We start from the raw sequence: 23747 nt of genomic DNA, 5'->3' as shown, positions 1-23747 counted from the left end.
CACCAAGTTCAACTTACTGTCTTGAACCTTAAAGGGGTATTTATATATTTTGTTGTTCTTGGTAGTAGTGCTTTTGGTGGTGATGTGTATGTTGTTTCTTTGTTTTATATGTTAGTTTTTGGAAACTCGTAAATAAAGCCTTTCATTTGAGTCTTTAACATTGATTCATGTGTTTATAAGCATTTTTTCCAATTTCCACACCACAATTTAGCCTGTCTGTTGGGTTAAACATATGTATTTATACTCCTTTATCAATATTTCAATTCTATACACAATTTAATATTTATTATCTTTGAGGTTTCAGCCTATGTTTTAATTTATTCCTATATTTCAATTTCTCACTATTTTACTACACTCATGCTGCACAGAACCACCAGTATAATCCCCTGCTTGGCTCACACGCTCTTTCATATTGTTGCATAAGAAGTCCTATATCAGTGAATTCCCTATTCCTCCACTATGTTAACCCTGATGTGTAGTTTAGTCATGAGGATAAAAGGAATTAACTCAATCACCTAAGATGATGAAAAACTTATTTTCAGGTTCTCGATCTACACTTACTCACTGCTAATATCCCCAGAATAAGTGGTCTGATTTGCTTTGATGCCATTGCCACGCAAATTTAAAAAGCCTTAAAAATGGGCCAGGTATGGTGGCTCATGCCTGTAATTCCAACACTTTGGGAGACCAAGACGAGTGGATCACTTCTGGTCATGAGCACAAGACCAATCCAGCCAACATGGTGAAACTAAAAATACAAAATATCATCCAGGCATGTTGCATGCCTGTAACCCAAGGTACTCAAGAGACTGAGGCAAGAGAATCACTTGAACACAGGAGGCAGAGGTTGTAGTGAGCTGAGATCATGCCACTGCACTCCAGCCTGGATGACAGGGGGAAATGAGACTCCATCTCAAAAAAGTAAATAAAAGAAAGAAAGAAAGACCTTTAAAAAATGTAGAGAGATTCTTTGTTCACTGAGAGAAGGATTCAATATCATAAAAAATCAATCTCTCCTAAATGAAAATCCAATCACAATTTTTGTGAAAAACTGATTCTAATATTTACATTTCCATATAATGGGAAGAGTCAATATCTCCCAAGGACAATAAGCAGAGTCACTTATTAGACATCAAAATTTACTATAAAAACAGTATTCAGGATAGTGTGTTATTGACATGAAATTTTAAAAAATATATACTTTAACCAATGTTCCAGAACAGAAAGTCCAGAAGTGGCTATGTGTACATAGGTGAAGTGACATATAACAGAGATAGAATTTCAGATCAGGGTTGGAAAGAGGGACTATTTATTATTAGTATTTACTATTGGCTTAGTGGATTATTTAAATGGGAAAATTATTAAATTGTACCTTTACTTTACACAATGCACAGAAATTATTTCTAATTCTAGGTAGTGGTTTAATGTATAGTCATTATATTTTGTAGCTTATAATTTATATAGACTTATATATTCACTGAACTTATCAAAAATCATTTTAAATATATATCAAATTAGGTTAAAATATCATATGTGTTAATCTGTCTCCAAATTTTGGTTAACAAACAATTTTGGTATACTAACAATTGCATAAAATGAAATTTACATCTAATTTGTTTTTTCTCATGGGGCAATTCAGATATTAGCAAATGTCATTATTAAAGAATTGTCAGAGGCTGATAAAACTGATCTCTTCTGAGCAGGCTCGGGAATCAATATGAATAGCACTTTATTTTTTGCCTGATCTAAGAATATTAGACACATATTTTCTATTAAATTGTATGAGGTCTTACAACAATTGTTAAGTTCTTATTAAAGTGAAATTTTATAGTTTGAAAAACTAATTTACTTTGTAAAACTGTGTCAGCCACGCATTTGTTTATGCATGTATGCTTATAGTAAATAATCATTGAGCATTTTTCAAGTTCTAGAAATGGTGCTGGATGGTAGAAGTGGAGCAGTGGATAATATAGAGGAAATAAATTTAGTTAAGTGAGTAACCAGGCCCAGAACGTTTTACATTCTGGTCCCAGCTTACAACTCAGAAGCAGAAGATTAAGAAGAGGAATCCTATATTATAATTCTGAAGAAGAAGAGCAGTGCTCTTCTTCTATAATATTTTACTTTCCCAGGAAAATCTCTCTCTTCCTTCAGTTGCATTGACTGGTTGGGTAATGATAGAAATTGGTTCCAGAAGTGTTAAAATTCAATTTATCTAATATTATTGCCTCCTTATCCTGCCCCAATGATTAACACTATGGGTTACTCAAAGAAACAAATATGAATAAATGAGGATCTTGATTTCAAGTTTTCTTTGAGTTGAAGATAATAGTGACAGGTACTCTAACAAAGATAAGAGATGGATGAGGAAGAAGAAAGTCAGCCAGCCAGGGTATCAGTGCCCTACTGTAAATAATACAAAAAATTCTGGGCCAAGAATCTAGAATAATGCCTGTGAATTGTAACTTAATTAGCAAGAGGAAAGCACAGTGCTTCTTTTAACTCTCAGATGATGACCAACTTCTTCAGTACAAGATCTTGGTTTTAGTCCTAATTTAGTCTCCAAGGAGCTTTGCAAATTTGCTCAGGTCTCACTGGTCATCTGTACATGACTTTTAGTAGACACCATTATCATTAACCATATTTTTATTCTAGAATTGTGGGACAATGACAAACAGAGACAACTAATATACAAACATAGAGCCCATGGGAAATGTTTCTACTGCTGCTGAGAGGCAAGAAACACTCAAAATGAACATTCAAAGGTAGTCAATAACTTTGATGATGATGAAAATGCAGCCTAGAAAAATAGGAGTGAGAATTTTATTCATCAACTTACTGTTTAAGGGCCTTGACACAATTTAGTTATTTGATTATAATTAGACTGGCTTCATTATAATCAGACTGATTTATGTTTCAAGTATGTTGTTAAAAAAATAATATTCTGAAAACTAAAGTCTCTCTGAAGCACAAGTATTGCTTGTAAAAAAGTAGGTGTCTAGACAGACATAGGGCATTGGAAAAGAACCCAGAATCTTATAAAATAAGAGAATCCAAGAGAACCTGAAGGTCTGTTCATCCAAATTTGTTAGCTCCACATACTGAATCTAGTGGACCACTTTCTCATATGTTTAGTGGTCACAATAAAAAGTCTGTTTGAGCATTTACTTTATTTAGATGTCAGAAAAATTTTATATGATGAATTAAACTATGTAAACCTAAATTATTTTCAATTTGTCTTTTTCTTGTGGAGATTGGTGACAGTAGACACCAAGACATTAGTCAAATGGAAAACACAAAAATAAAATTCCTTGAAACTTGTAACTGTGGAAACATCTGCTGAAATATTCGTACTGTGAAATTGTATCAGGGTGTTTCAATAACACTGGTAATATCATAAAAGTGAAAGATGAAGCTAAGTAAGCCCCCTACAGATTTTCTTTCATGAAAATGCATTGTCTGTGCAAATTTGCCCCAAAACTACCTACTTAAGCACATTGCTATCTAAAAGGTACGCAATTTAACAAAGTGAATACAGACATTATTCAATATTGAAAAATAATATGCAAAAACATTTCCTTTCTTACCTGTGAAAATAAGGGTGTCTTTTTCATGACCCCAAAGGTCAAATTCTGGCCAGTGCTAGAAGATATATAACCACATTACTGGCATCAGCATATATCTCAGGAGAATCCCCAAATGTATAAGAAGAGGCAATTAGAAGTGAAATCACAGTGGAGAACATTCTTAAAGGAAGAAATACTAATTGGTTGTTCTATGCTATCTTGAATCAAGATGTTAGAAAAAAGTCTGTATTTTATACTTCAGTAGAGTTCAAAGCAATCTCCTATTATGAAACTGGGGGAGCACTTTCTACAATACTGAAAACCAAATTTAAAATAGTCTGAGGACACTTAACGTCTCATGAAGCCTGAATTCAGGTAATTGTCCTTACCATCTCAAGAGCACTACCGTGTTTTCCACATTGTGGGAACTTTATCAAGTTCACACAGGAATATGTACTAAGTACAAACTTTAATACTGTTTAATCTGTATAATAAAAATATTTTAAAATCATATCTTTTATAAAGGAATTTGCATTTTGGTAGGATGCCTAAGATAGGTAAACAAATAATAAGAGGTATAAACAATTAATTTCTGTAAAAAACATGAAATGTTTTAGAAACAGATAGATGAAACAATGAAACAGAGAGACTGTTGAAGAAACAGTGAAACAGGTAGAAGAGACTGATGACTGCCAATGACGAGAGTGCCTGACATAGACAATAATCATAAGTGTATGCTAAATAAATGTATAACTTATTTAACTTATTGTCTCCATCATGTTTCCCATGTTAAAAAAACTTTAATGAAATTGAGTCCACACTGGAACTCAGCATACTTGCCTCAAAATGCAATTGAGGAAAATGTACATGAAATAGGTGTCACTAATCCTGTTTTGCCTTTGAATACACTGATACTGAGAGGGAATTTCTCAAGTTTACCAAACTAACAAAACAATAATAAAACCAGGACTCAGGTTCAGTTCTGAATAATTTCAAGGCCAAATATTTTTCCACAACAGTATTCTGACTGAACTTGAAGAGAATGTTTTATTATCAGTGTATCAGGTGGCATAAATCTTGGGACAGCTGGCTATTAAAAAGTGATGTACAAGAATGTACTTGTTCAAGGATTGGATATTTCCTTGTCTCAATATATGTCTGTTGTCTGATTCCCGCCAAACCTCTTTCCTGTCTGAGCAACGATGAGGTCCCTTTTGTTTCCTGCACTTTAAATCATAACTCAGCCCTTCCCCTTCCTCTGTCCCAGACAGCCTAGTTTATTTCTGTTCATTTTTAAAAAATTTATTACACATTAGCTGATTTTTCCATTGTAACTTTACTATAAAAATCAAAACTAAATAATATTTGTAAAGGTTATAAAAATTGTCAGTTGTTTCCCAAATACTATGGATAATTATGATTGCATATCAAGAAAAATGCATTGGTACAAAGATTTATTTCTTACAAGTATTTCCCTTAACACATTTTACTGTAGTTCCGCATTTACTGCTATCTGTCTCTCTGCTATGAAAAAGGGAATGGAGTATGTGACCTTTTCTGTCTGGTGCCAATAAAATTACATTCTCCACCAACAGTATACACTGTTATAAATTAGTTCAACCATTGTGGAGTGTAAATTAGTTCAACCATTGTGGAAGACAGTTTGGCGATCCCTCAAGGACCTATAAATAGAAATTCCATTTCACCCAGCAATCCCATTACAGGGTATATATCCAAAGGATTATAAATAGTTCTATTATAAGGACACATGCACACGAATGTTCACTACAGCACTGTTTACAATAGCAAAGACTTGGAACCAACCCAAATGACCATCGATGATAGACTGGACAGGGAAGATGTGGCACATATACACCATGGAATATTATGCAGCCATCAAAAACGATGAGTTCACATCCTTTGTAGGGACATGGATGAACCTGGAAGCCATCATTCTCAGCAAACTGACACAAGAACGGAAAATCAAACACCGCATGTTCTCACTCATAGGCAGGTGTTGAACAGTAAGAACACATGGACACAGTGAGGGGAGCATCACACACTGAGATCTGTCGGGGGGAACTAGGGAAGGGACACCATGGGGTGGGGAGTTGGGGAGAGATAACATGGGGAGAAATGCCAGATATAGGTGAAGAGGAGGAAGGCAGCAAATCACATTGCTTTGTATGTACCTATGCAACAATCCTGCATGTTCCTCACATATACTCCAAAACCTAAACTGCAATAAAAAAAATTACATTCTCCAATCCTTGCTCAGTAATGATTCATGTTAATGGGGTTTCAGTGGGCCATTTTTGATAAAGAGCTTGAACATAATTTTTTCAAACCAAATGGTCTATTGTTCTGCCTTGACTCTACATTAGGATGGGAGAAGGGAGTATCATAGAGGAAATCCGTAATTGGCCATAAATACAGATAAAGGCAGAAAGAGGAAAGGATTGCAAAATTCTCACTCATTCAAAAACACATAGGCATCATCTCTTTATTGAACACTATCTTAAGGTGGTAAAAATTTAAAAACAAAATCCCTTTTTTCTTAATGTTAAATGTTACTTTCCTTGTTGTAGAATGTGTAATCTGTAACATTTATAGACTGATTAAATATATCGTAATTCATGAACTGCAATACTGACAAAATTGTCAAATGACTTGAGCCTCTTTGCCCATGGCTCTGACTACTGAGTGAACAGGAAGCATTAAGGAGAATTGCCTGCTTGGGAGCCCCGCATAGCTCGTGGCTTTTATGATTGAAATAGCATCAATAAAAATCTGACGTTGAAGAAAAAAATCTGACAAACATGCATGGACCTAGTTATCACTGACCTTGCGCCACTCATCGTGGTAGAACAGTTCATTGATTGTTCCACAAAATTATCTTTAAGGCTTTTTTCTGTCTCGTTTGTTGTTGAATCTTCAGTTTGTTGCATATTTTCATGTCATCAAGTTAAATAACGGAAATGCCTTAAACCAATGATTGGAGTCATTATCTCCAAATAACAGCTCTGCAAATGGAGCAGAATCCAATGGGAAGACAGAGGACGTCTGAGAAAAATATGTGGAAATTATAGGTCACCTATTGTGTTTGACCACATAAAGGTGCTTTATAGTTTAGTCAAAGCTTGGGGAAGAGTACCCACTGTACAAACAGAAGAGCAAAACTGGAAACTGGAGGCCATTGTTAATGTTATGAAAATCCAATAACTGTGCAAGAAGAGAATTACAACCATAGTAGTACTCATGTTATTAGTAATTAATATTAGTGTTAGTAATGCTCAAAGTATTACTCATAGTATTCTTCAGGTAGTATTCATGATACATTCATAGCAATTTTACCAGTCAATACTGATTAAGCCAAACATTCAAATATGACCCTACGATGACAATGAGAGAAAGAAGTGTTCATTATAGGTAGGGATGAATGATTGGTGAAAGAATGATAGCACCTTATCTTTAATAAACAGATGTCAATAGATTATGTGCATATTTGAAAAATCAGCAAAGAGAAATACAAGTATATCCTTCAAAATGGGTTAATTCCCAAAGAAAATAACAAGACAATGTTATCTACAGGGAGTTAGTGGTAAGTTAGAGAGTGAGACAGGAATTTATATATGGCTTGTAATATCATTTGACATTTAAAACTGTATACCTCAATCATAAGTAAGTTCAAATGGTAATTATAATAAATAATTTTACTAAACACATGTGTATATATAAAAGCATTGGAAGAAACACAAAACAAAATCTCAAAGGTGATTTCTTCAAGGTTTGTGATGTTCTCTTTCTATGTTATGTAATTAAGCCTGTGTGAATTTGTATAATTAATATGCCATCAATCAGAATAGACCACTTTGTGCTATGGAATCAAGCAAACTCCACATATCACTGTACCTTATAAAAAGAAGGGTATTTATCAGCCATTCTGTGCTGCCATTGTGAGTCAGATGAGGACTGTTTCATGTCTCCTAACTGAGCAGCCACTATACTAAATCTTGCTGGCCCCCATAGAAAAATAAAAACAACAACAGATCCACTCAAAAATGGTCTTACAAACAATTAAATGTTCAACTGAGAAGTGATATATGTGAATTTTAAGCTCATCTTCCAGAAAGAGCTACATGCTCTTACCTAAACCTAATAGCATAGAAGTATATAGCTATACTGTATACAGAAGACAAAGAATTTAAATAAGATGAACGACAACTACAAACATAAAACTTTTGTGAACAAAATTGTATGTATATGAATTTTAGAAAACAAAGCTTTTAAAACTGCAATGTTTTCCATTGATGAACTGTATTTCTCAATTTAAGAATAAAGAGCTTTGGAGCCAAAAGAATACTGATTTTTAAGAAAAATATTTATTCCTTGACAGTGCTTTGATTAATGCTTCTTTCATATTTTTATTTCTAAGGCTATAAATCATAGGGTTCAGCATAGGAATTACTGTGGTATAAAATACAGCTACTATTTTTCCCTGTTCCACAGATTGTTTTGAGGGTGGTCTGAGATACATGAAGAAAAGAGTTGCATAAAATATAGTGACAGCTGTCAGATGGGAGCCACAGGTAGAAAAAGCTTTTTGCCTGCCCTCTGTAGAGCGAATCTTTAAGACAGCAGGAAAAATGTAAAAGTAGGAAATAAATATAATAAAGAGAGAAAAAGAAAGGTTCCATCCAGCCACAACAAACATTGACAACTCCTTGTTGTAGGTGTCAGAACAAGCCAGCTTAATCAGTGGTGGGTCAGCACAGTAGAAGTGATTAATTACACTGGGGCCACAGAAGGTTAGGTTGTAGGTCCACATGGTCTCCATCAGGCCAGTGAGCGCTCCATACACATAAGGCACCGTGATGAGGAAAGAGCACACGCTCTTGGACATTTTGCTGCCGTAAAGCAGAGGGTTGCAGATGGCCATGTACCGATCAAAGGCCATCACGGCCAGGATGTAGATCTCAACATGGACCAAGGCAATAAAAAGGTAACACTGTACCAGACAGGCAGAATAGGAAATGCTTTTCTTCTCTGAAAGGAAAATCTCCAGCATCTTTGGAGTCACATTGGAGGAGAAGCACAGGTCCACGAAGGATAAGTGACTCAGGAAAAAGTACATGGGCGTGTGGAGCCGAGCGTTGGCCTGGATGAGGACAATCATGCCAAGGTTCCCTGCCACTGTGACCGTGTAAACGGCCAGAAACAGCGTGAAGAAGAGTATCTGTAATTCCCGGCGATTGGTCAGTCCCAGGAGAATGAACTCAGTCACCAACGTGAAGTTTCTTCTCATCATTTCCTTCAGTGGGAAATGAGAATGTTGGATTAGTACAGATATTTTTAAAGGGCAAACATGTTTATATTTTCTTAGAATATTGTTTTGCGTTACTCCTCTGCAATTTTTTCTGACTTTGTGCTGTCTCAGGAGACACTAGAAATAGCGATTTAATTGAAACAGGGTCTAATTAAACATTTAAACATTAATAAACAGTCAACTGGCTGCTGTGTCTCAACTGCCACTCAGTTTCAGGTCTTTTGCTTTTATAATTGCCCTTTTATTTCTTTTTTTCTGTTAATCTTTTTGGTTCAAGTCACTTAATTTCTTACTCATCTTCATTTCTACTTTATCTATTTTTTTTTACATTTTGCTTTTTTACCTCACATTTTGAAGTTTCAGATTTTGCTACCAGTGCTAATAAGCAAATGAATACTCACTGCTTATCTGAATTAATTATTTAGACAACTTGGCTATAAGTTGATAACTTGCTACCAGACATTTTTTTCTGATTATAGTTTATTCTTCCATGCTGTATCAGATAAAATCCCTTAGGTTCTTGTTATAAGGGTAGTTAGAAAAAATTAAAATACATTTTAGCTCATTCTTTTTGTGATATAAACAGAATATGCTAATTTAGACTAGCTGTTACTTTTGGGGGGAAATAAAAGAAAAGATAAATATTTGAAGAGGATACCAATTGAAAATATTACAGGAAAGCTTTCAAAATGTCTACTAACATTCTTCTAGTTAATTTCATAAACTTCAGAGAAGGTAATTTTTTGGAGCAACAGACCTGAATTAGAGCATGGAAATGACTTTGTCCAACATGTCTTTCTAAATTTGTGCATACTGAGCATGAATAGCAAAGTGATTAGAGAGCAAAGTGATCATCCAGACATCCAGACAGCAGACAGACTTGACAGAGCCTGAGCCTGCACTAGAAGCTAGTACCTCTCCCATAACCAGGTAAGTATTTGCTCCTCAGAGCCAGAGCTGGTATTTATGGAACAGCTTTTAAAAAGTAAATAAGTAAAAATAAATTTTAAAAAGCAAAGCCAAAGAAAACAAAATAAAAAATGACCATAATTTCCTTTTTTTTTTTTTAATTTTCAAACTAGATTTGCTATGGCGAAAGAGTATCTTCTGGCCAAGAGAATGTGATAAAAGAAAAGTATGCTACTTTTATCCATCTCTTCATAAAAAAGGCTGCTTTCCCTTCTTTACTGCCTCCCATTGGCTGTAATGTGGATGTAGCACTGAGCCATGCTGGATCACATAGATGAGAATAACTCTTTACAGACAGCAGAGAAAGAAGAGCGAATTAGTTGGAGCTCCTAAAACCTTGGCAGAGCTGATCTGACATACCAGCTCAGAATTTTATATAAATGAGAAATACATTTCTAATTTGTTTGACTGTTATTTTGTTTTGCTCCCATAGGAATTTAATCAATTTTCTAACTAATATATGCACTCTTAAGGTCAGTGCTTCATAAGATTACTGTAAACTCGACTGCTATATAAGATGAAAACATATAAAGTGATTGTTATTAGATAGAATTTAATCTGTGAGAGATTATATTCAAGGACTATGGTATGACTTACAAAATATAAGGATAATGCTTAGATAATCCTGATTTCATCATCTTGAGACCTTTCTAAATCATCTTAATATTCCTGTCTATTCCATGCCACTTAGAAATCCCTACGTTTACAAGTATGCAAACACACAGACACAGATAATGTTGCAACTCTGTGGAAGGCAGGTAAAAGATATTCATTGCGAGAGAGAATAAAAATCAAAATGAAAACATCAAAAGTATTATATTTCTTAAATTTCCTACCTGTAGCCTAATCATACAGGATTTGTCACTGGTTATTTTACAGCACTTAATCCAACTCATGATACCTCTCTGGTTTCTCTTAATTCTACTCTCCTCCCCTCCTTCCTTCTCACCCCTCCTTCCTTCTCTTCTAAAATGACCTCAAAAACTGTATTTTTCTTTTTCTCTATATTTTTATTCTAAGTTGTTCACCTTTTTGAGTCTCCTAATCACAAGCTCTGCTCTAGCTCCAACTTTCCCTAGCAAACACACTGAGGTGCTTTGAAAAACTAAAAGGCTCTTCATGTAACAGGAATCAATATCTTTAGAAGGATAGTGATTCAGCCTCTTTCTCTGTCTCCATGTTTCTCTTTTCCCCTGACTACGTACATAAAGTCTCCCTCACTATGCATATTGTATGTATACACATAGAGATACATAATACACACACATAAATAGCTTTTAATTGTTTCAGTGTGCATGCATATATTTTCATGAGGATTGAATAGTTTGCTACTTTCCCATCTTTTCCTCATCTTTTTCTAGAGAACACTAGAACATCATTTTGCACTCTTCTATACATTCATGCCCTATCCTTACATCCCTCCTTCCTTAGAAACAGTCTGCCATGTACATTTGTACTTTCCAAAACGTTAAAATTATTTTGTGCCAAAATGTTTCCAACAGCCTTAGTACTGGTATTCGTCTCCCAAAATCAACTCAAAAGTTTTGGAATTTGCCTGATTTGACTTTAAAAAATTACAACTATGCTGTATATTAGTTCTACTATTATAGACAACTTACATAACTTTTATGAGCTTTAGTTTTCTCACCTTGAAATGTTGTTGAAGGGATTTTTTGAGGATTAAAAGTTATAATGTATTTTTTTGAGGATTAAAAGCCATTTATGTGGCTTTATGTGCCTCACATGTTATCAGATCTTTACCTACATTATATATATCTTTACATACATTACATATATATCATATATATATATATATATATCTTTACACAGAAATTTTAGTTCCCTAGTCTCCTTTGTTCAGTAGTTAGAACAAATGCATATTGTCAGATTGTGTGCATTGATACCTATATAACCATCAATACTCCTATGAAGTCATTTGACTATTTCTAATCATGCATCTTTTCTAGCAAATAAGCATTTGGTTTCTAAGTATAAATAGCAAAACACTTTGTCTAGTTCCTAACACACACACACAATAGACAGCTCTACCTATAAAGAAGTAGTAAAACCAATGGGCCTTCAAGTATAATAAATAAGGAAATGTTTGCTTGTGTTTATAAAGTTGACCCCTTTTCCCTGTTGCATTAAAAAGAAATCACAAAGAAGCAATCAGTTCTGCCAATTAAATGTTCCCTGAAGACGGCTCAGTGACTTTTAACATGGGAGTTAAAACTGGCTTAACATCTCTTCTGTGTCATCTTTTTCACGTCTCTTGGTAATTACTTTACTTATTGCTTATCCTGTATCATTGGGCACTGTTCTACCTCAGTACCTCCGTCACTCAGCAGAAAGAAGTGCGCCCTAAAGAGAGCACCTTACTCACGTGTTTCACTTGGCCACTAATATAGCAAAACATGTTCTACCACACAGTATCATTACAGTAAGCATACATTCATGAAAAAAAAAAGTCATGCAGTATTTTGGTTCCCCTTCTTTTTCTTTGTGTTGTTTTGTTCTCAGAAATGTCCAAGAGTAAATGAACATGATTGAAGAAATCTAAAGAATGTAAATAATTAGGATAATTTTTATAAATCTTTATTTTCCTAGGCCATACTGTACCATATACAGATGTTAAAATTTGAGGTGATTAAGTGTATTTAATATATTCGATTAGTAAAATAAAAAGTTTTCATAAATTCAATACACAAAATTTTTAATGTATAATTTTATTGTAAATATTAAAAATCTGAAATAAATATTATTAGACCCATTATATATTGAAGGAACTGAGTCTTAGAGAGAAAATTCAATTTTCTCAAATTCAAAAAGCTGTTGAGTGAGCTATTGAGAAAAGAAAGCAGATTTGACCATGAATCTCCTATCTCTAGCCACTAACATGCACTAACATGCTTCACTTGTTGTTACATTATCTCATTTCATGATTAAACATTGATTACAATGAATCAAAATGCCTATGCTTTCCAGGTACACGGAAGAGATATCTGATAAATTCATTACAACATTTAACTAGAAAGAAAACCAAGCAAATGCAGTTTAGTTCCGCTGAGAAATCCTGTCTTCACAAGCTAGTCCATTAGCTTTAGGCCAGTTACACTCTTTCAGTTTCCACATCTTTAAAATGTATGTTTGTACTGCATCTCGTACATCCCAGCTCACTTCCAGTTCTAAACTAAGCATATATCTATATACCCCTCTGGATACTTTGCCCTCAAAATTCCAGCTTGCCCACAAGGTCTTTGAAATGTTTTCAGGGCCATCCTCCCATTGTCTTGATAAATCCAACCTGTGTTCCTTCTATTTATATTAATTTCTTTAGCAAATGACCACTCCCTTAGTATTCTGTCTCAAATATGTTTTGTTTTTTTAATTCTTTACATGGTCAGGCTAAAAGTTTTCTAATTTTTTTCATGCTGCTTCCTTTTCATTAAAAATTCCATCTTTTTTCCTTTCTTCTCTCATTTTACCGTAAGCACCCAAAATAAGTTGTGCAGCACCTTTAATTTTTTGCTTCTCAGATATTTATTCTTCCAGATAGCCTAGCTCACTATTCTTTTTTTTTTATTATTACACATTAAGTTCTGGGGTACATGTACAGATAGTGCAGGATCGTTACGTAGGTATACACATGCCATGGTGGTTTGCTGCATCCATCCCCCCTTTGTCATCTACATTAAGTATTTCTCCTGATGTTATCCCTCCCCAATCACACCACCCCCTGCTATCTGTCCCCTAGTTCCCCCACCCCACAACAGGCCTTGGTGTGTGATGCTCCCCTCCCTGTGTCCATGTGTTTTCGTTGTTGAACACTCACCTATGAGTGAGAACATGCAGTGTTTGGTTTTCTGTCCTTGTGTCAGGTTGCTGAGAATGACGGTTTCCAGCTTCATCAATGTCCCTGCAAAGGACATGAACTCATCCTTTTTTATGGCTGCATAGTATTCCATGGTATATATGTGCCACATTTTCTTTATCCACTCTATCATATCATTGGGCAATTGGGTTGGTTCTAAGTCTTTGCTATTGTAAACAGTGCTGCAATGAACATATGTGTGCATGTGTTAAGTTCTGTATTCCACAGACCCCTATGACATGGACACAATTCTGCCAATTTATTTGCCACTGTATAACAAAGATGGCCTTCACTCCAGTTTCCCATACATTGTTTCTCAGTTTCACCTGAGATCTCATAAGAATGGCCTTTGCTAGCCATATTTCTACCAGCATTCTGATGATAGCCACTTATGTAATCTTTAAGAAGTTCCAGAATTTTCCTACATTTCTTCGCCCTCACCATAATCACCCTTAAAGCTCCATTAATGGCAGTCTAGGCTTTTTCTACTCTGTTCCTGCAAAATCTTTTGGCCTCTACTAATGACTCAGTTCCAAGGCCATTTTCACATGTTCAGCTGATATAGTACAGCTCACTTCTGATTACCAAATTTCTCTTAGTCTGTTTTATGCTACTACAACAGAATAGCACAGACTAGGTAATTTACAGTAAGCAGAAATGTATCTTTTTTATAGTTCTGGTAACTGAGATATCAAAATGCATTATGGTGGCATCTATCAAAGGCCTTCATGCTGCATCAGCATGGAGGAAGGCAGAGGACAAGAGAAGGTGACAGCAAGTTAAAGACTTGCAACCTCAAGACCTTTCATAATTGGCTTTTTTAAAAGTCATTCTTTATTAGGCCTTTTTATTAATCCCACTACGCTGTAACCTTTGTGACCTAAACACATTCCATTAGGCCCCACTTCCTAACACTGTTACATTGGTGATTGACTTTCCAATGCATTATTTTTGGAGGATACATACAAACCATGGCATCATGTAGATCCAATTAAGTCTGAGTATGTTAACAAAGCATTTTATTCTTGACTTATCTGATCTAGCTTATTATTCAACTTCATCTTTTATTACTTTCTTACCTATTATTTGTGTCACAAGCACAACCAAGCTATTCTTCTTGATCAGTTGGTTCACTATTTAGGAAATGCCTTTGCAATCCATCCTCTACCCTTTTAAATTCCTACTTGACTTTTAAAACCCATCTATCTCAGTGGCTACCTTCTCTGGGAGAATTACCCAAAAAGCTTTTTGCCAGAATTATTATTTTTTCTTTCTTTGTGCTCACAGAACACTTTAAATAAATTATTTCAACTATTTCTTTTAGCCAAGCTCCACAAATATGAGAACCAATGTGGGAATTCTTCCAAATATGCCTATTCTATTTATGCATTTTGGAACCAGAGAAATAACCACAGGATGAGTTCAGGGACCCACTGGGGCCACTTTGAGATGGAATTCAGGGATTGTCTAATCATCATAAGCCCCTACTCACTGAAGGGGCATAATGATGCTGTGAGTCTCCTGAAACGGTCAGTTTGGAGTCAGTGTCAAGTGTACTCAAAAGTCTGATTATTTATTTTTCTCCAGTGCAGTTACCCACATCAAAGACCGTAGGTCTCTGTGGGACCTAGCGATATATGGAAATCTTCCTTGCGAATACTTCGTCTCACTTTCATTCAAGGAGTTCTGGCTCTGTATACTGGCTCTAATCTACAAATTAATTAAGGGACCATAACTATCAATTACTATAATTCAGATTAGACTTCTGTCCCCTTGACCTAAAACATTTTTGCATATACAGATCAAGTAAGAATTTAGTAGGCTTTCTATTTACTTATACCACTGGGAACACCATGATTAAACTAGCCAATGTCATAGCTATGTGCAGGTTAGACTATTCTATTTGATGATTTAACCTGCTGTTCATTATGGTAACTATGCCCACCTTGCCTTGGGCCATTGAAAGTCACCATTTGGCCTCTGCCACCCCATGGTCTAGTTACTGTTACTACATTTTGATTTTCCAATTGTGTGGTTGCAGTTTCCACTATAAGGTCTGACTTACAGAGCAAAGCATCACAGACCTCTTCAAGGATGCCAGGGGTCCCCTCAGAAGTTTATTTATCAATGTATTGGTGAAAAGTTTGTCTTCTGAACTCCTCCAGTAAAGATGAGTAGGTCTTAAATGGCAAATCCACTCTTAAATTTTAATTTCTCTAAACCTTTAAATTCCTTCCTCTACATTAAACCAAGGGAAGTTAGACACTTCCAGTTCACTCACAGTGGACCATCTTTTGATGCATGTTTCAGCCAAACAACCAAACTTAGAGCTTTTTTAACTCCCCAAGTTGCAACATTAAATGGAGAATTTATGTTTAGTGAGTTCATATTAATAAATTAGACCTGATTCAACTTTATCTCCATCCCACTCTTTTACCATATGCTTAATATCCATTCCTACACGTTTCCAAATTTGTATAAATTAGAAAACTCATCTACTTTTTGAGAAGTGTGGTCCACCTCCTCATGATCTTGCATTGCACTTCTTCTTTCAGGGCCTGCTGGGACTTGAGTTTAGTTATAAGTTTAGAAGCAAAGAGGGGTGGAAAAGGTGGGCCCCCAAAAGAATCAGTATTGTCTTGTATGGAAACTGCCTCAGGGGACATCTTTACCATTTATTCTGGCAATATGGAGTTAATTACTCAAGACATAGGTGAAAAAGTTGATACCACTGGGATTGGGGAGGCCAATTCCACTAGGAGTAGGGACACCTCTTTCATTGTCAGAGAGCACTCATCAGAACTCAGGGGCTGGCTCTCTCAAGCTTCATCAGGATCTTCCCACAAATCCCCAACTCAACATATAGGATCCCTTTCTGCAATTCTATATTTGAAGCTACAGGAAACAAGGATCTCCTTCGGGACACATATAGAAGCTCTTAGGGTTAGACTGGGAATTAAAATCCCTGAGCTCATCCTTACCTTTCAGCACTTCTTCCAGTGACATTAAGAGTAACCAATGTCATTATATTCCTCAGCTTTCCAATAAAGTATAAAAGTATCATATAGAGAGTCACATAGTTCCTTGCATCTTAAAAGTGTTTGATGAGTATAATTCAATGCAGATGAATGGCATATACATAAAAAAATTTATGCCATGGACTATCAATGCTTTTTTGACTACTGTAAATAGTCATTAGCGTCTTGAAATCTAATGAAATTAAAGGGCCAATTCCAGAAACCTCAAAAACAGATCAGAAAATATATCCTTAAAATTATGTTGCTCTAGAACCACTCTGAATACCAAAATCTGTATTCATCAGGATTCTCCAGAGAAAACATGTATTACATGTATTACATGTATTACACACACACACACACACACACACACACACACACACACACACACACAAAATGGAAGTTGGCTCATGCAAATATAAAGGCAAAGAAGTCCTATGATTTGCTGCCTGCAGGCTGGAAAATGAGGAAAGCTGGTGGTTTAATTCAGTCTGAGTTTGAAGATCTAATAGCTAGGAGAACAATAAGTCCTGGTCAGAGTCTACAGGTCTGAGACTCAGGAGCACCAACATTGTCCAAGAGCAGGAGAAGACTGATGTCCTAACTCACCCAGAGAAAACAAATTCACTTCTCTTTTGCCTTTCTCTTCTATTCAGGCCCTCAACAGATGATTGGATGATGCCAGTCCACATTGGTGAGAACACTCTCCTTTACTCAGTCTTCCAATTCAAATGGTAATCTCTTCCAGACACACCCAGAAATGACATTTTACCAAGTATTTATGCAACCCTTAGCCCAGTCAAGTTGATGCATAAAATTAACCATCACATTACTACTTTCAAACATTACACTCTTTCTATTTCTATTTATTTGGTGGTTCAAAAAGAGTCACAAACATATAGGGCAGCTACTATTTTAATTTTGTTGCTGATTCCTTCAAGGAGGTACCATTACCTAGACAAATTTATAAGGTGAAATTTAAAAACAGAGAAGTTTTTCTGGCTGACAGTATAAAGATTCCAAATTTGTTTGGAAAATATAAAGTTATAACTCCCATATACTTCCATCACATTATAGAGGTCCAACACAGCACATAGTAAAATTGGGTTTTATGTGGTCAGAGTAGAGTGGCTGAACATGATGCTATTCCATGTGGTCAGCTCTGGGAAAACAACCACATTGTTAAATAAGTCTACATGAAGTGAAAACATAGAGAAGGGCAACCATATAAATGTGGAGCACTTTGGACCCAATACTGTGACTACACAGAAGACAGATGACCATGTGGATGTGATTTTCATAGATGGCTACAGGGACAAAATGTTGGGTTAACAGGAATGTGACCATGTTATGCCATTCATATAAACTGGCTATGGAATTGAACTTGCCAAATAAGTTAACTGGAATTTGTAGGATTGACAGACTGGCAAGGAGACAGTGTAAGGATGTGATGTGCAGAGTTAGGCCCAAGTTTTCCAGAAAAAGAAAAATACAAATTAATAGAGCTAAGACAAAGAAGACAAGGTGCAACGCCAGGCAACTTGTCAACCTCAGGAAGATAAATTTCTTCTCTCTGGTTTGATTTATTCTGCACATTTCCAGACGAATTCTGTTGAAGGAAACAAAAGCAGACTGACTATACATGAATAAAATATACACATTTAAGATACCATCAGTGTGTTCTGTTTTGCAGAAAAATCCTATTACTTTACAAAACTAGTGTTATAATCACCATTACTTTTTTTTACTTTTCTTTTTTTCTAGCTAGCTATCATCTACCTAGCTATCATCTATCTATATATCATTTGGTTAGGAATCACACACCACACACCAGGCTGAGAAATAGAAAATAACTGCTCTCAAAACATCATTGTTTCTGACCTCATGTCATTTACAATATTATAGAGAACACAGACATTAATTATATCCAAAGAGTGACAAATGTACTAAAAGAAAAGATAGAAAGTTATGGAAGGAACCTAAGTCTAAGATAGGCAAAGTAACTTTCCAGTTAATAATTAAAACAGCTACCTTTTATTGAGTAAATACTATGTATCAAGTACTGTCCTAAGTGTGTTTTATGTGTTAATCAATATCTTCTATGAAGATAGCATCCCTATGAAAAAGCACTATGTCTTCACCTTATAGAGGAGAACACTGAGCAGAGAGAGGTTGTATAACTTGATCAGTAAATCAGATTCCAGAGTTCATGCTCATAATTACTCATTTAGCTTAAATGATGGAGTCAGGATCTGACTACAAAAGTTTATCTTATGGAACAAGTTAAATTTATCTATGCATTATAAAAAGAATGTTTTTTATAGTGCATTATATCCGTCAGTGTGCATGCAGCTGTCAAATTCATGATCAGCAACACTTTTGGAAAATAAAAAATATGATTTTCCTTTCAATAAAGTATGGTGACAAAAGTACATTATAGTAAGAACACAAACAAACTTTAACGCCAGGCATATTTGAACTCCCCTTCTGATCTATCTATGTGATTTTAGGTTAACAATTTGTAAATCTGTTTTCTTTTCTTTGAAATTGATATTATAATACTGAATTCATAGTGTTGATGGGCAGATTAAGTAAAAACAACTTATGTTAAAATATTACCTGAACTAAAAGAGTATTTGTTTTTCTTATTTTTGTATATATGTGTGACTGTGAGGGTCTAAATATTTTTCACTTATTCATTGCTCTTAAAAATATCTGTTATATGAGCAAAGACATTAGGCTCATAACATAACTGTTCCTATAACGTTTAGTCTTTTATACACATGTATAAGTTTTCCCAAAAGAAATAACGGATCTTTTGTATGGGTGAGGAAAAAAATATATCAGAATTTTTGTTCTTTTCAAAAGTACAGTAAATATTGTCTATTTTTTTCTGATTATTTCTTCATTGTATTACCTAATTTGTTCAACAAATAAGAAATTCAGCAGAATTAACTTTGAAAGAAAAGAGACATGAAATTTGAGACTCTTCTTGAAATCCCTTATGATAGACTTTAATAATGGGATTATAATGTCGTTAATAAAAAAATTATTCTTTAATTTTTAGGTAAAATCCAGGGTCTACTAAAATAATGTACTAATACCAAAAATTTTCATAAGCACGTATTTACTTTTTGTCTAACACAATACGATATGGACTTAGATAGTCTTAACAGGCTGATTGATGTGATCCCAGCTTGCCAGTCAATTCATGAAAGTACTTGCTGTAATTCCTCTTTTATCCTAAACTTGTGTGCATATGGGCATAACTATTGGTTTTCTATTGCTAGAGTCAGTCATAAACATCAACGACATTATGGTCACTCACATTTCTGAAAAGTAAGTTGGCTTATGACCAATAACATATTCCCTCAGAGTCAGCTGTTGGTCCATTCAAAGACACTTTTCTTATATATTCTAAAATTGAGGCACTTTGTTTACTTGGAAAATGAACATTCACTTACTTTTAAAAATTGATTTCTATGATGTGTACTTTTTCATGCTGCAGTCATTGTTGAACCTTTCTTCAGTGCCAAGCTAGGCTGTCCAGATAGAAGCATGGGCCCTGAGATCAGAAAATTTGATATAATCAAGGAACCAGTTTTACAAAACTAAAAATAAGTGTGTGTTAAACAAGAATATATCTAGGTATGTGTCTAAGTGGAATTCAACAAATTGTTAATTAAATGTGAAAAATCTGTTAATAACAGCTTTTTAATTTATGTGTATGTTTTAACAGAATTTGTAGGAAATCTGACTTTCAAAATAAAAGTATTTAAATAGGAACATGTAGTAGTAAAAAGTTTAAAATAATTATATGCAATACTACAAAATGAATGAGTTTGAAAATTTCCATAGGAAATATTAAAAAGAGAGCAAATCGAAGGTACAAAGAAAGCTTTGAAATACAACTGAGGAAAAAATATGTCTTTTTCAGTTATGACTTCTTAGAGTTTTATGGTTTTTTCCTTTTCATTGAAAGTAATATCTACATATTTGATCACAAATTGGTTCTTAATTATCTTGCTCAGACCCCACCTGCCATACCACCATACTAGGAGCTATGGGAGGGCTGAGGAAGGTGCACAAAACAGAAATAAGTTCTTGTCTTGGACAATCACAGGGTTAGTTTCAATTTGCCCAGAGATAATTTTTTCTTTCTTCGGTTTCATTAGCACCTCCATATTCTTATAGCTTTTAACAGGTTGTGTTGATCTTTCTCTTTACAGTTTCATGACCCCTGTAAAACTATGCCATTCTAGAGCTCCTTGAAAATTCCTTGGTATTAGGAGCGGTGTGAGTTATTGTCAATACTCAGCACACATTTGTCAATTTTGCTTATGTTATCAATTGCAGTCACCAGAATTGTCACATCCTTAAAGTATCAACTTGTTCTTGCTTCCTTTCATACTAAAATACTTACAAACAAGTTGACATATGTCATTCTAAAATTAGGTATATAATAACTAACCATGGCAAAGGACCACTGTGAGTAACATTTGATGCTGCTAATAAAAAATGCATGATCAATCCTTAAAGAAGTAGATTATTAAAGCAGAGGTGAGAGAAAGCATGAAGAACTCTAGACCCTGGAAGTGTGGAATTTAATTGATAAGCTCTGCAGAAGTCACAGTTATTTGTGGCCAGTCATATATCCTTATAGGAGCCATTCTTTGCCTGCTTCCAGAGTTAATATCTGAAAAATAACTGCTGGACTGTACTGATGTCCTATTGTGGCAGAAGGAGAAAAGTGTCTCATTGAAAGTGACTCTCACAAGTGGAGAGACATAAGTGGGTGTTAGGCATGGACACAGAGGTGTTATCATAAGTTTCTCTCCTAGAGGGGACAGCAAGTCTCATCAGCAGTTGTGACATTCCTCCAAAACACGAGATTGAATTTTCTGCGTAGTAATAGCTACAGAATTGTAAACCCCAAAAAGCAATGCATGACAGTCAGCTTGTGCTTTAACAATCTTGTATATGTGTGTGTATGTGTGTGTGTGTCTATATATATCTCTCTCTCTCTCCACACATTTGTTTGTAGATACTTAGAATTTTTTTTTATTCTTAAGAAACTGTTAATCATAGTATCACTAGGAAGTGAGAATAAAAAACCAGGATGTGGGAAAGAAAAGGAAATATTTTAATCTATCTTACTTTTTACATTTCCATAGAGACCCAATGTTTTATTACAACAATGTATATTTTTATAATGTAAAAATAATGTATTGTTATGAATGCAAAAGTGCATAAAAGAATAATTATTCCCCATATGTGCATATACACCTTCCTATCCTTCACACACACACATTCAACTCATATGTAACATGTAAAACCATAAATCTTCTGTATCTATGTCTATGTTTTGTTGGTAGATTATAGCTTTTCATTGATCTGAAATTGACTTTACTATAAAGCTACTAAAGTTAAATACAGTTCTCATAGAGAGATCTTTTATTTGACTTATAAAGAAAGATACACTGATTTTACTTCAAAAGCACATTTCTTCTGATCAGTTTCCAAAAAGCTTGTTTCACATCCTTGTTCCTCAAACTATAGATGATGGGGTTCAACATAGGGCTTACAAAAGTGTAGAAAACAGCAATGACTTTGGATTGTTCCACTGACTTGTCCGTGGGAGGTCTAACGTACATGCAGAACAGGGTCCCATAAAACACAGTCACTGCCACCAGGTGGGACCCACAGGTGGAGAACGCTTTGTGCCTGCCTTCGGCAGAACGCATCCTCAGGATGGCAATGAGAATGAAGATGTAGGTGATGAGGATTATAAGGAGGGAGTTGGAGAGGTTGAATCCTGCTACCACAAACATGGATGTCTCCTTAATGAAAGTGTCAGAGCAGGAGAGTCGGATGAGGGGTGGGTCAGCACAATAGAAGTGATTAATGATATTGGAACCACAGAAGGTCAGGTGGTATGTCCACATGGTTTCCATCAGGCCACTAAGGAACCCATAGACATATGGACCAGCAATCAGGCAAATACAGAGCACTTTGGACATCTTGCTGCTATAAAGCAAAGGGCTACAGATGGCCACGTACCTATCATAGGCCATTACAGCTAGCATATAATATTCAGTAATCACCATGGCAATGAAAAAATAGCACTGGACTAAACAAGCAGCATAGGAAATGGTTTTCTTGTCTGATAAAAAGTTCACCAACATCTTAGGGGTCACATTAGTGGAATAACACAAATCCAAGCAGGACAAACTGGCAAGAAAGAAGTACATGGGGGTGTGGAGGCGTGAATCTATCCTGATCAACACCAACATCCCAAGGTTCCCCACCACAGTGATCAAGTAGATTACCAGGAACAGCACAAAGAGGATGGGCTGAAGCTCTGGAAGATCTGTTAATCCCAAGAGAATGAATTCAGTCACCAAGGTAGAATTTCCTCTGACCATTTCCTTAGGTGCCAGCATTTTTCACTTAAATGGATTAAAATAAATCAGGAAAGTGAAAGAGAAGTCCATTACATGTTTTCTTTTCTATCTTTCTCCTTATTCTCTCTCTCTCTTTCTTTCTCTCTCACTCTCTCTCACATAGCCAGTTAAGCATGACTCCAGGATATAGGGCCTGGTTGTCTTAAAAAGACAAAGGCTCCAATTAACTGTGTGTATAATATGCAGATGATTCCTAAAAAGAATGGTTTCTGTGTTACCAATGTCTTTTGGAATGGGGAAATAGTGTCCTAAAGTTTGCTGAAAAATGGATTAAGCCACCGACTGCCCCTTTCATTTGACTATACAAGCATGAGCTTCCTTTATAATAGTAGTCCCCAACCTTTTTGGCACCAAGGACCAGTTTTGTGGAAGATAAGTTTTCCATTGCATAGGGGTTGGAGGGTGGGGTGGTTGGGGATAATCAAGCATTAGATTCTCACAAGGGCATGCAACCTACATCCCTGGCATGTGTATGCAGTTCACAATAGGGTTGATGCTCCTATGAGAATCTATTGCCAACGCTGATCTGACAAG

The 23747-nt window shown here is 35.3% G+C and overlaps 2 protein-coding genes across 2 annotated transcripts; both read right to left on the bottom strand.

The window, feature by feature from the left end:
- Window positions 1-7935: 7935 nt before the first annotated feature.
- LOC110567240 (olfactory receptor 5M8) lies at window positions 7936-8874 on the bottom strand. The gene has a single exon (XM_021666140.2). The coding sequence runs from the start codon at window positions 8872-8874 to the stop codon at window positions 7936-7938; it is 939 nt and encodes a 312-aa protein (XP_021521815.2).
- Window positions 8875-22235: 13361 nt separating this feature from the next.
- On the bottom strand, window positions 22236-23192 carry LOC110567241 (olfactory receptor 5M5). The gene has a single exon (XM_021666141.2). It carries the CDS (start codon window positions 23190-23192, stop codon window positions 22236-22238), a length of 957 nt encoding a protein of 318 aa, XP_021521816.2.
- Window positions 23193-23747: the final 555 nt, after the last annotated feature.

This window comes from Aotus nancymaae, unplaced genomic scaffold (genome assembly GCF_030222135.1).
Source record: "Aotus nancymaae isolate 86718 unplaced genomic scaffold, 86718_ANA_hifiasm-v0.15.2.pri h1tg000059l, whole genome shotgun sequence".
NCBI lineage: Eukaryota > Metazoa > Chordata > Mammalia > Primates > Aotidae > Aotus > Aotus nancymaae.
Note: the sequence above shows the minus strand (reverse complement) of the source record. Positions and strands in the feature narration are given on the sequence as shown.

What these genes read in the sequence shown, in the direction of transcription:
- LOC110567241 (XM_021666141.2), bottom strand. Translation starts at nt 23,192, where the DNA reads ATGCTGGCACCTAAGGAAATGGTCAGAGGAAATTCTACCTTGGTGACT.
- LOC110567240 (XM_021666140.2), bottom strand. Translation starts at nt 8,874, where the DNA reads ATGATGAGAAGAAACTTCACGTTGGTGACTGAGTTCATTCTCCTGGGA.